This window comes from Pelecanus crispus, chromosome 3, assembly GCF_030463565.1.
Source record: "Pelecanus crispus isolate bPelCri1 chromosome 3, bPelCri1.pri, whole genome shotgun sequence".
In the NCBI taxonomy this organism is placed as follows: domain Eukaryota; kingdom Metazoa; phylum Chordata; class Aves; order Pelecaniformes; family Pelecanidae; genus Pelecanus; species Pelecanus crispus.
This window is the reverse complement of record NC_134645.1, coordinates 126048554-126060229: the sequence shown is the minus strand read 5'-3', so window position 1 is coordinate 126060229 and position 11676 is coordinate 126048554. Positions and strand designations below refer to the sequence as shown.

General features: G+C 44.7%; 1 protein-coding gene across 1 annotated transcript; it reads left to right on the top strand.

Moving 5' to 3' along the window:
- Positions 1–1969: 1969 nt before the first annotated feature.
- On the top strand, positions 1970–10983 carry ANKRD66 (ankyrin repeat domain 66). Its single transcript, XM_075708425.1, has 4 exons — positions 1970–1992; positions 2055–2215; positions 3591–3819; positions 10803–10983. The coding sequence occupies exons 1-4, from the start codon at positions 1970–1972 to the stop codon at positions 10981–10983; spliced, it is 594 nt and encodes a 197-aa protein (XP_075564540.1).
- The last annotated feature ends 693 nt before the right edge of the window (positions 10984–11676 follow it).

The following is an 11676-nucleotide window of genomic DNA, read 5'->3' as shown; positions in this document are numbered from 1 at the left end:
TGGCCTTATGAGAAGGCACCCTGAGAAAACCGATCCTACTTTTGGGTGAACTTCTTTAGGTTAAGGTGGATCAAGCGCAGGTCCCTGCTGACAGGGCAGATCTGCGCCCACCCCACCTTTGCACAGCCCCGGCGTTTGCCCCCTCGAGAACACTGAGTTTAGGGAATTAACCCTAAAACCAGCACCAATAATAAAAGATTAGTTTTCTGAGAGATCAACAGGTTGATCCAGCTGATCAAACGGCCGTATGAGCTTTAAGGCTAGCAAAGGGAGACAGCTGGGGGAGGAGAGAAGGTAAGATTTGGCTAAATTCCTTATGAAGCTGCGTGCGTGGACCTTCTCCTTGGAGAGCTGGCGAGCTCCTGGGGTGGGATCATTGGCTTCTCTACCTCTCCCTTTGCATGTGTGTGTGTGGCTATGATCTGAAGCTAGCAGAGCGCAAAGCTGCTTGAAATTTAAGTTATATTTTTAAACTTTGAATTTTGTTGGCATGTCCTTGGAAAAGAATAAGAAAGTTGTATGAAAAGGTCAAAGATTTTTTTTTTCCTGTACTTCTGTCCAGCACTCATTTCAGTGATGGGCTGGATGCATTAAAGTGTAATATTTTCAGGATAGATTTTTTTAATGCTAATGAAAGGTCTTGGAGGACAACTCTGAAGACCTGTGTTTAACGAAACAGGTTCTTTGAGGTTAGTGAGAGGCAATGAGGAGGAGGAGGAGGCAGTGCATGAGATGTTAAAGTAACAGGGACATGCCAAAGCCAATGATACTTTTGTGGCCCACTGAGGAGTTCCAAAATTTATTATATTTTTTAATATATTCAGATATTCCCAGATGTGCAGGAGTCAAACTCAGCAGATGTCATGTATGGGTCTTTCTCTTGGATCTGGTCTACACAATCCAACCACCTGTCAGGGGACCGACTGAAGCAGGCTGTGATTCCCCCTCACCTTTGTGTCTCATATTTTTCTTCCAAGAAAGCAAGGTAGAGATGGTAGCGTGTCCTTCCAGCCTGGATTTGGGATGTGGTTGGGATGTTTATGGGAGTTGGGAGCAGGGAAATGGCCCCATCCTCCTCTGGCTCCCAGGACGTAGCCTCTAGGATTGCAAACCTTCCCTCACATCAGCCTCTGCAAGCTCCAGAGCCGGTCCTTTCCGACATGCTGAACACGGAAATCACACTCTTTTCAATCTGTGAAAATTACTCCATGAAGTAAATGCAATGCAAAAGCTGCAGCAAATCATAAAAGTCTTCTGGTTTATGAATGAGGCTGGACTAATTAGCTCAATACCAGCTGTTGATACAGGAATATAGAAGTTTTCTCCCCGTTGATTTGGCCAGACTGGAGAAAATACGGCAGGATGATGGGGTAGCGTAATGATCCTTGCAAGCTGCTTAAATACCCTGCCAGCAAAGCAGCTAGGAAATATCCCCTAGCACAGGTATAATTATTGAAATCCACAGCCTTGCAGGGGCTGAAGATCTGCTTGCATTTCTTGATGGGGGTCTGTTGTATGGGACTGGAAAGTGCAAAACACGGCTGTGGAGACAAGATTTTTAAGCAACATGCCATAGCTCAGTTATTTGCACCAAAGAACATCAGCAGATACTTGCACAGACATTTCTTTCATTGCAATAAAAGGCTAGCAGTAATGGATCTGCAGCATTGGCAGAGGAGGAGCCAGTTTCCATGGTTAAGTGAGTACCAACAGACCCGTGGCAAATGTTTGGCCTGAGCTGGCTGTTTGTTAGCAACATCCTTGAGAAATGCAATGTGGTTTTATCGATGAGTCCTTTATGTAAAGGGCTGCACTTTGCTCCAGATTTCCATGACTGCAAACCAAACATCACCATCAGTCTGTGATCACTGGTTTGAAGATATATTATAATTTTTTCCCTCTCATTCTTTTTTCCTTATTTTTGGATAAATCCTAGTTTGTCACAGTGCATGTCTCATTTTTAATCCAGATGCTGCTTGATCTGTTAAAATTGCTCTTGAGAGGAGCTGATACATCAGTGAACACCCACTAAACAACCATTGCTCTTTTACCAGGCACCTTTGTGAAGCGTGCAGCATGACAGAGCTCCACGAAGCCGTGGCTTTGGGGGACTACGACCTGGTGGCTGAGATTTTGAGGACAGGGCGCTGCGACCCAAATCACAAGGATGTCGACTGGCATGACAGGACCCCGCTGCACTGGGCTGCTGCGAAAGGTAAGGGCACCTCCTGCTCTGTTACGTCTGCGCACTGGCGTCATAAAAGCTGATGCTGATTATAATTACATCTTTCCAGGATGGCAATTAATGCTGGCGATAGTCACAGTATGTATCTAATCATTTTGTCCTTAATGAGCAAAACAGAGAAAAATACCAATTTAAATGGGAAGTTTGCCTCCAGAATAACTTATGGGATGACCATCAAAGTGATTTTTCAGCTTTTTTTTCCACCATGTGAAAATTTACAATTTATATGATATGTACATATAGCATGTCTGCTTCTCCCTCACATTATTCTAAGAGGTGACTTCATACAGTGCAGAGGAGTTATTTCTCATGTACACCTGCACGAATTAGCAGAAAGCCAAACCCGCTGTATTTATACCAGGTATTTATATCAAACCCAACAGAACAAAATAATTACAGTGTGTTTTACATTGCCCTCCCTTTATCCCACCTGGTTGAATGAACAACACGGGACCAGAGTTGTTTGCAGCTCCCCTTTGGTCCTTCACCATCAGAAGTGCCTGTTAAAGTCAAATATCCCTTTGCAGCCCAGAACAGAGATGAATGCAACAATATATAATGTATAATTGTACACAGTGTAAAATGGGAAACTGGACCTGTACTTGTCCGTGCTAGGGTGTTTGTTACACATTGGGATCTCACATCATGGCATCTGCCTTTGCTCAGAAATCAAGTGTGCGATTTGTTGCTTTACACTTGACACCACGCTTTACTTTTGCCCTGATGGATTATTACTCATTTGGGCAGCAGCAAAGGGAACGGAGCTATTTAAGAAAATGATGATGAAAGATTGGCATGGTCTGGGTGCTATTGGGAACGATCTAGCTCAGTCAAGACAGTGTGAAGTGGGGTAGAAATAACTTTTTTTTCTTCTTTAAGCAATTCCACAAGTTAGAAAAGTATGAAGGTGTATGAAAACAAGTGATTTCTCTTATCTCCTATCAAACAAACCTTTGTTTTAATAAAGCTGCTCACAGGTTTTCCAGTTTTATATTGTTTAAATTTCATTTTGCGTTGAACTACAAACCAAAATGAAACAACGAAATAATCGATAGCCAGTTGGTCAATGACTAATTGAGATGTGCTGTTCATAAATTGATAGAAAGCTTTTTTATTGTTTTTGTTTTAAAATGCTTCTGAAAGCAGTCTCATTTGGAAAAAAAAATCAGCATTTTCTAATGAGTATCATTTATTTGATAAATCAAATGCTCAGGTCATGGGTAAAATCCACTGTTACATGACTGAGGGAATTATGATCAACTGTGTGTGACCATCTTCTGCATCCTGAAGGTATAAAGTCTAATGCAGGTGCACCTTCTCTCCCTGTTTTGTTGCCCAACACAAGGGCGATCAGAGCTGGTCAAGCTCCTTGTGGATCACGGCGCCCAGCATTGCCTGCGGAGCGACGTGGGCTGGACTCCGGCTCACTTTGCTGCCGAGTCGGGGAGGCTGGGGGTGCTTCGGACCCTTCATTCCCTGCACGCTGCTATGGACGCGGCCGACCTCTTTGGCGACACTCCCAAGAGGCTTGCGGAAATCTATGGTCACCAAGACTGCTCCAGGTTCTTAGAAACGTGAGTAGCGATGGCTGGTCCCACTGCGGCAGCTGACGAGGCTCCAGCAATGAAAATTAACTTGACTGCTATATAAAGGACCAGAAGGATTATGAATGTGTTGCTTATCTTTCCACCTATCGAAGTCATCAAGCATGAGTAGTGCTTGATAAGCAAATACGGGTCTTTGTCATGAGGAAGCCATTGGGAAGACATTCATTCATCACTGCCTTCTGTGGTTTGCCTTGGTATGTTTTCAAAATCGTTACCACTTCATGACGTTGTTTTTATAAGGATGTTACAGAGCAATTATTAAGCAATGGAAATTAAAGCAAGAATACTGAATATGCAGGTTGAATTGTTTTAAGAACTGCCCTTTAGCTGTTGATGTTAGTGTATGTATATCATTTGGCTTTTCTTGTAGTAGAGAACAGAGCCATCCTTTTTTTTTACATAATTATTGAAAATTATACCATTTGATCGGTTAATAGGATGGCCACATATTACTTCCAAATTTTGGAAAATTCCTTTTTGTCTTAACTGTTTATGGTTATCACCATGGCACCATACGCAATGAGTAATACGCTTTTAAAGGGTTCCCAATTACTATTCCTGTTTTTCAGCCACTGATTTGCTCACGGATATTGTCATCCTTGCAAAGCTTTTTCCCTGGATCAGGATGCTGTCCTCCGGAGGTCTGAGCTGTGTCCCGTACCTGCATCTAAAACGGTGGGACAGATCACCAGAGGCTAACCAGCTTGTTCAGTGCAAATTGTGGTCCCACACGTTACCTGCTATTTAAATACATTGCTTGTGAAACCTGCACGCGCCGGACCCTGAGATGCTGAGAGTACCCAAAGGCTTTTCCTTCCCTGGGTTTTTCTGTGAATTTACAGTCCCACCGTAGTCCTTAGCTGGCATCTTTTTTACCGCTGCCACATTCTCAAGCCTGCTATGGCACCATGTAAATCATGGATTTTTTTATAGATACATATCCAACTCAAAGTCTCCAGCTTGCCAGTTCAGCACAAGACCTGCCAAGTTCAAAATCAGGCACGGTGGCTGGGCAAATGTCTGAGGTGGCCAGTGCCGACCAAATATCACCTTTCATTAATCCACGTAAACCTTTTCTGTAGGCACTGTTGTCCTTTTGCTGTACTTCTACAGCTTGTTGGTTCCTGCTGAAATGCTCCATGCCCACCTTTAATCTTCACACAGCATTGGTGTCCTTGCATAGGAAGAGACACCCAAACTGTGCAAGATCCCCCTGTAGAGAGCCCAAAAACTTTTCTAGGGGAGCCGTACATTCCTGTTTCTAAGCTCTGGCTGTTATGGAAGCTGATGGCACCTTTGCATTTTACTTGCCCACCCCATATCCAAGACACCTTACAGCTAAAGCCTCGCTGTTTACAGAGCTGACATGCTGCAAACCCTCACTATTCACAACCTGCCTTCCACACAGAAGAACCAGCTCTTTTTGCCTTAGACTTTCAGTTTAAAGATATTTAAACAGCAAGCAGCTGATACCTAAGCTTTGCTAATTAGTTTTTTTACTACCTAGACCCTAGCTGGAATAAGCTCAGGTTTGCCAGTTCTTTGAGAATAAGGGGCATTTTCTTCCAGAGGAGAGTTTTCTCTTTATACTGTTCTCAGGTCTTGGCTTGCTTAGTTTCTATATCAGAAGAGGTAAATATTATCTTCCCTGGAGAGTGAAAGGTCTGCAGGCTTGTTCCCCTTGATTAATCATTTATAGCAATTGCTTACCTATTCAATGCTGACATTTTTGCACTAATCTCACCATTAAATCCTGCTTATCGAGTCCTGCCGAGTCTGTAGCGTTTGCTGCACACTTGGCTGTGCCCCAGAGCCGTGGCGGTGAGGTGACAGCAAGGGTGGGGGAATTGCCTGGATGATGCCGACGGGCAATGCCTGCAGCAGGCAGAGGCGCCTGTGCTGGTGGAGGTGGCTGGGAGAATGATTGACAGGATGATTGACAGGATGATTGACACCCCAGGCTGAGCCACCTCTGCAACAGCCTAGGGCGACTCATGTAGCTGAGGGAGGGTTTTCTGAGGTGAAGAACTCAGGTCGTGGTGGAAAACTTGTCTTCCAGAGCCATGTGCTGTCCTGACTTGCCCTGCGGCTGCGTGGCTCAGCCAGGAGCGTGGCTGGGAGAACTTAATAACTGGGAAGATGCTTTGAATGCCCATGCCTGGGACATTTTATAAGACATACGAAGCCTGTATGATCACCTCGCAGCCATAATACAACCTGTGGGCAGCCAAGAGTTTTATCACCGCAGCTCAGGAACCCTTTTTTTAAGCCCAACCACTATAATTTTCAGCCACAGTGGATGCCTTCACCCTCATGCAACACTTTCACCTCCTCACATCAGCAAACTTGGAGGTAACTAGGAGGAATTACTGGTATTTGTAGTATAATCAGGATCACCTTCAGAGGAGGCTGAGGGGAGACCTTATTGCTGTCTACACCTACCTGAAAGGAGGTTGTAGTGAGGTGGGTGTTGGACTCTTCTCCCAAGTAGTTAGCGATAGGACAAGGGGAAATGGGCTCAAGCTGCACCAGGGGAGGTTTCGACTGGATATTAGGAAAAATTTCTTCATGGAAAGGGTAGTCAAACATTGGAACAGGCTGCCCAGAGAGGTGATGGAGTCACCATCCCTGGAAGCATTCAAAAAACGGGTAGATGTGGCACTCTGGGACATGGTTTAGTCTAGTCTACCCTTGATTGGTTTAGTGTGGACTTGGTAGTGTAGGTTAACGGTTGGACTGGATGATCTTAAAGGTCTTTTCCAACCTAAACGATTCTATGATTCTATGATTCCTTCAGGTGTGCAGAAGGTCCCAGAGGTGATGGCCATGGTGAGGCAGTGCTCCGTGGCTCCGGCGGGAGCTGGGCAGTACTGATGAGCGCTGCAGGCAGAAAATGAAGTGTGTGTCTCTGCATGCTAATGCTGCACAGCACAGAGTAGGTCTGCCCTCTGCTCATGGTGTCTGCGGTATCAGTATGTAAATATGAGGGATATTTTGTCACAGAGCGTCACAGTCAGTTTTGGATATTTGCCTGTCATGCAAAAAGAGAGAAAAGGCAATTTTAAAAATAACAGCCTGTGCCAAATGCAGGGCTGACCTGCATATCTAAACAGGGCTATGAGCATCGAAATCCTTCCCAGATCCCTGTTCAGCCCCCTCTAGCACCACCGTGATCCTTGCAGGCTGTGTGTCTGACCCCAGGTACTGCTCACTGCATCACCGTAAGCCTGCCTGCCTGGGCTGAGCGACTGCTCTGTGCTGGGGACTGTTTGCATCAACATGGAAATATTACCTCGACATGTAAATAGTATTAACATGTAAATATTAGGAATATTCTGCTACAGAGTGCCTGTACCACTCACTGAGGTTTGCATGGACATGCAAAGAATATGAAACAGCCTTCAAAACACAGCTGCTTCTGAGCAACAAACATATAATTTGCATCAGAATTTTTATTTTTTTTTTTTGCATGAGAAGAGCTTTACCCTGGATGCTGTGAGAGCTGCCGAGAACGGCACCGAGGTGACACAGAGACCTGCGGCTCATGCCTGCTGCCAGCCTCTCTGCAAAGTGCTGAGCATTGAAACTGCACCAAAGGCCCCTGCGATCTAAGCCCAGAGTGTATATATATACATATGTATATACATATATATATATTATATATACCCCCATATACATATGTTTCTCTGTGTGTGTGTGTGTATATATATGTGTGTATATATATAGTAAGCCCACACTATGCAGTGCATCTCTGTGTGGAGCTGCTGGCTTTGCTCCATGCTCTCAGCCAGGAGAGTGTTGCACTGATGTGGCAGTGCTGCTGTATTGCAAAAAAAAATTTTATCTCCCAGTATTTGGTGGTATTTTTGACAGAGCTCCATACATACTGAGTACCTACAAAAACAGACCTCTGCAGTAGGAGAAAAGGGTTTGTCTTCTCTTGGACAAGATGTACAGTTGGGGTGTCTGTGTCCGGGTGCTGGTGGCAGGGCAGTGCAGGAGGGTCTCTGTGAGGAGAGGTCAGGGCTGTTCTGTGCCAGACACGCCGCAGGACACAGCTCAGCCCATCGCTGGCGCAGGTGGAGCCTCTGGGAAACATATTGAAGAAGGGAAAAAAACACTGCCCGGCAGCAAGGAGTGAGGGAAAAAGTGTGAGAAACATCCCTGCAACACCACGGTCAAGGGAGGAGGAGGGAGAGGAGGAGGAGGTGCTTCAGGCACCGGAGCAGAGATTCCCCTGCAGCCCGTGGAGATGACCATGGCGAGGCAGCTGTGCCCCTGCACCCATGGGGGCCCACGGGGGAGCAGAGATCCCCCTGCACCCGGGGAGGACCCACACTGGAGCAGGGGATGTGCCCTGAAGGAGCAGCAGCCCATGGAGAGCCCATGCTGGAGCTGGCTTATCCTGAAGGACTGCAGCCCGTGGGAAAGACCCACGCTGGAGCAGGGGAAGAGTGTGAGGAGGAAGGAGCGGCAGAGACAACATGTCTGACCACAACCCCCATTCCCCATCCCCCTGTGCTTGTCATCAGAAAGAGGTAGAGTAGTTGAGAATGAAGGAGGGAAGTTGAGCCTGGGAAGAAGGAGGGGGTGGGAGGAAGGTGTTTTAGTTTTGTCTTTGTTTCTCACCATCCTACCCTATTTTCGATTGGCAATAAATTAAATTTATTTTCCACAAGTCTATTTTGCCTCTGATGGTAACTGGTCAGTGATCTCCCTGTCCTTATCTTTACCTGTGAGCTTTTCTATCTTTCTCCCCCTCTTCTGCTGAGGAGGGGCAGTGAGAGAGCGGCTGGGTGGGCATCTGGCAGCTGGCCAAGGTCAACCCACTGCAGTGGCTCCTGTTTTTTCAGTACTTTCCCCTGCTTACCGCTGGTGTGAAGAAAAGGAGGTCTTAATTTTTTGCTTTTGCTATTCTTTGAAAGAGAACCAATTTATCTTTCAGTGACTTGAAACTTTGTGGTTGGACTAGATGATCTTCAAAGGTCCCTTCCAACCCAAACCATTCCATAAATCTATGTTATATGATTTGGACGTTGTCCTGGTTTTGGCTGGGATAGAGTTAATTTTCTTCCTAGTAGCTGGCATAGTGCTGTGTTTTGGATTTAGTAAGAGAATACTGTTAATAACACACCGATGGTTTAGTTGTTGCTAAGTACTGCTTATGCTAGTCAAGGACTTTTCAGCCTCCCATGCTCTGCCAGGTGCAGAAGAAGCTGGGAGGTGGCACAGCCAGGACAGGTGACCCAAACTGCCCCAAAGGGCTATTCCATACCATATGACGTCATGCTCAGTATAGAAACTGGGGGGAGCTGGCCAGGGAGCAGCGATCGCTGCTCAGGGACTGGCTGGGCATTGGTCAGTGTGTGGTGAGTAATTGCATTGTGCATCACTTGTTTTGTATATCCTTTTATCATTATTATTATTACTTTCTCTTCCTCTGCTGTCCTATGGAAATGCCTTTATCTCAACCCATGGGTTTTACATTTTTTTCCCTCCTGTTCTCTCCCCCATCCCACTGTGGCGGGGAGGGTGAGTGAGCGGCTGTGTGGTGCTTAGTTGCCAACTGGGGTTAAACCACGACAGATGTGAAGGACAGATGTACTTGTTCTTCTAAGTTTCTCAGTGCCTACAAAATGCAGAAAGTATCTATCTCTTTTTTAGTTTGGGGTCACTTCTTGCCAAGATAATTGGCTGTCTTGGTGCCAGGCATGTATAAATATTATAAAGAGAAAGTTAACGGCACTTAATAGGAAATATATTTAAGAGCTGTGATTAACAAACCCATAACTCAGATGATTAAAAAGAAATTACTGGTCAAAGGACCGTATTCATTTTGGTCTTCTTGAAAGTGGTTTTTAATTTGCTTTGGTTGTTTACAATGGGAAGTGTATTGAAAACCATTGATATTGCAAGGCTATAAGGAAAACTACAGTGAAGTATATTTATTTTCAGGTTAGCTTGTACAGTGTCCCTCACTGAAGATCTGGGACTGTGTTTGCTTAATAGAAAATATATGAATATCACCAAAAAACGAGAACTTTGGTAAATCACAGATGCCAAGAGCAAACTCACTGCTGACTTGGAAATCCCAGGGTCTGGATGGATGATGGTTTGATGTCTCACATCCACAGGTTTCACACACTTGAAATCATGGAGACAACTTAAAAAACACAGCTAAAAACCCCAGCAACCAGAGGAGAGTTGTGAATGATTTGCATATGGAGATATTAGGCTGGGGAAAATGGTATCTTCTACATAATGTTTTCCCATGCAAAATTTGAACTTCCACAGCACAGCCTTATTTCTATGACACTGCTTAATTCAAGTTACCATTTAAAAAACTGAAATGGGGATGAGTTGTCAAGTTTAGTTCTGGATTTGAATGCAAAGTTTAGCAAAATTTCAGGATTGAATTGGATTAGGATTACATAATTTCTGATGTTAAAAGGTCATCTATAAAGAATAACTATCCTCCCAAATTACAGTTGTCTTCAGATCTGATATTTTGGCATTAAGAATTTCTAGTACTTATGAATGAGCAGTACAAAAAATAAAAGAAAATGGAAGTGCTGCAGTTGCAGTGAGTTAATATCATGTACAATTGCATTAAATGTGCTTAAGTCTATTTAATAGCACACAAATTTACAAGATCAGTCTTGAAGAGCTTTGCATGGTTCAAATCATGCTTCCAATGGTAAGAGCCTGGTCTCACTGTAGATCCTTGCAGAAGGTTTCCCACTTCAGCCCAACTCTCAGTGCGTACCTGGTCTCTTGGGGTGATGAATGCTGTTGGGTTTGGAGCTTCAGTGTTTTCTCATGTATTGCTGGCAACAGTGTTTTGACCATACCAATACATGATCCCGTTCCTGTAGATGGGCCACTCCTGAACGGTGGTGTGACTGTGCTGTGCTCAGTATCTGAAGATGCACTCTGGCTTTCTTCCCCAGAGCAGAGGTGGAGAGCAGAAGCTATCGCAGGACAGCTGCAATGAAAGGAATCCCCTTAGACCAGAGAGATGAAGACTGGGAAGTCAAGAAAGAAGAGCTTGAGAGAAACCCACCATATTCTCGGGAGAACCACACATCCTCTGCTCAAAAGAAAAAAGGAAAAAAAAGGGGGAAACAGTAGTGTGCCCTGCCTATTTGGTGCCACTGAGAACCTGCAATGCAGAGAAAAGATACTGGCAGACCTCAGGTGCATCTTCAGGGTGAAATATGGATGAACAGGAGAAGCAGATGGACACAAGAATGCGTTTTGTGATGTACTGTAAATATTGTCATTAATAGAGAACAGGTAGAAGTGTTTCTGTCTATCTGTGAGTCTATACGTACTGGATCTCAAATATCAAAAACTGCAGAAGATGTTTAAATGTACTAATACTCTAAGTCACTGAAATGTATAAATTTACAGAAATTACAGCAATTACCTATATTGTCTGAGAGGGAAATGGGTTTTGTTCCTAATTGATTCATGAAAGCATCTGGGACTGCGGTTCTTCTCACTGGTGATGTCTGTGGCCTTTGCTTGTTTGCTTCTGGTCCTGAGTCAACCAGGAGGCTCTGTAAGGGCTTGTAGCCTCCGGTGGTGCCTCTCTCTTTTCTTTGGGAGTGGGGTGTAGTTGCTTCTTCTGGCTAAAGGGGAGACACTGATGCTGACCTTTTGCTGGACACATGGGTCCAACAGCCTGTATCTGCCATTCATGGCCCAGCAAAAGGGAAAACATGCTCCCTCATTGCTGCTTTCAGACATCTGTGACTGCCAAGACAGTTAGAGCACTACTTTATTTTTAGCAGTGTCCCCAGCCATTTTTATGTCTATGCT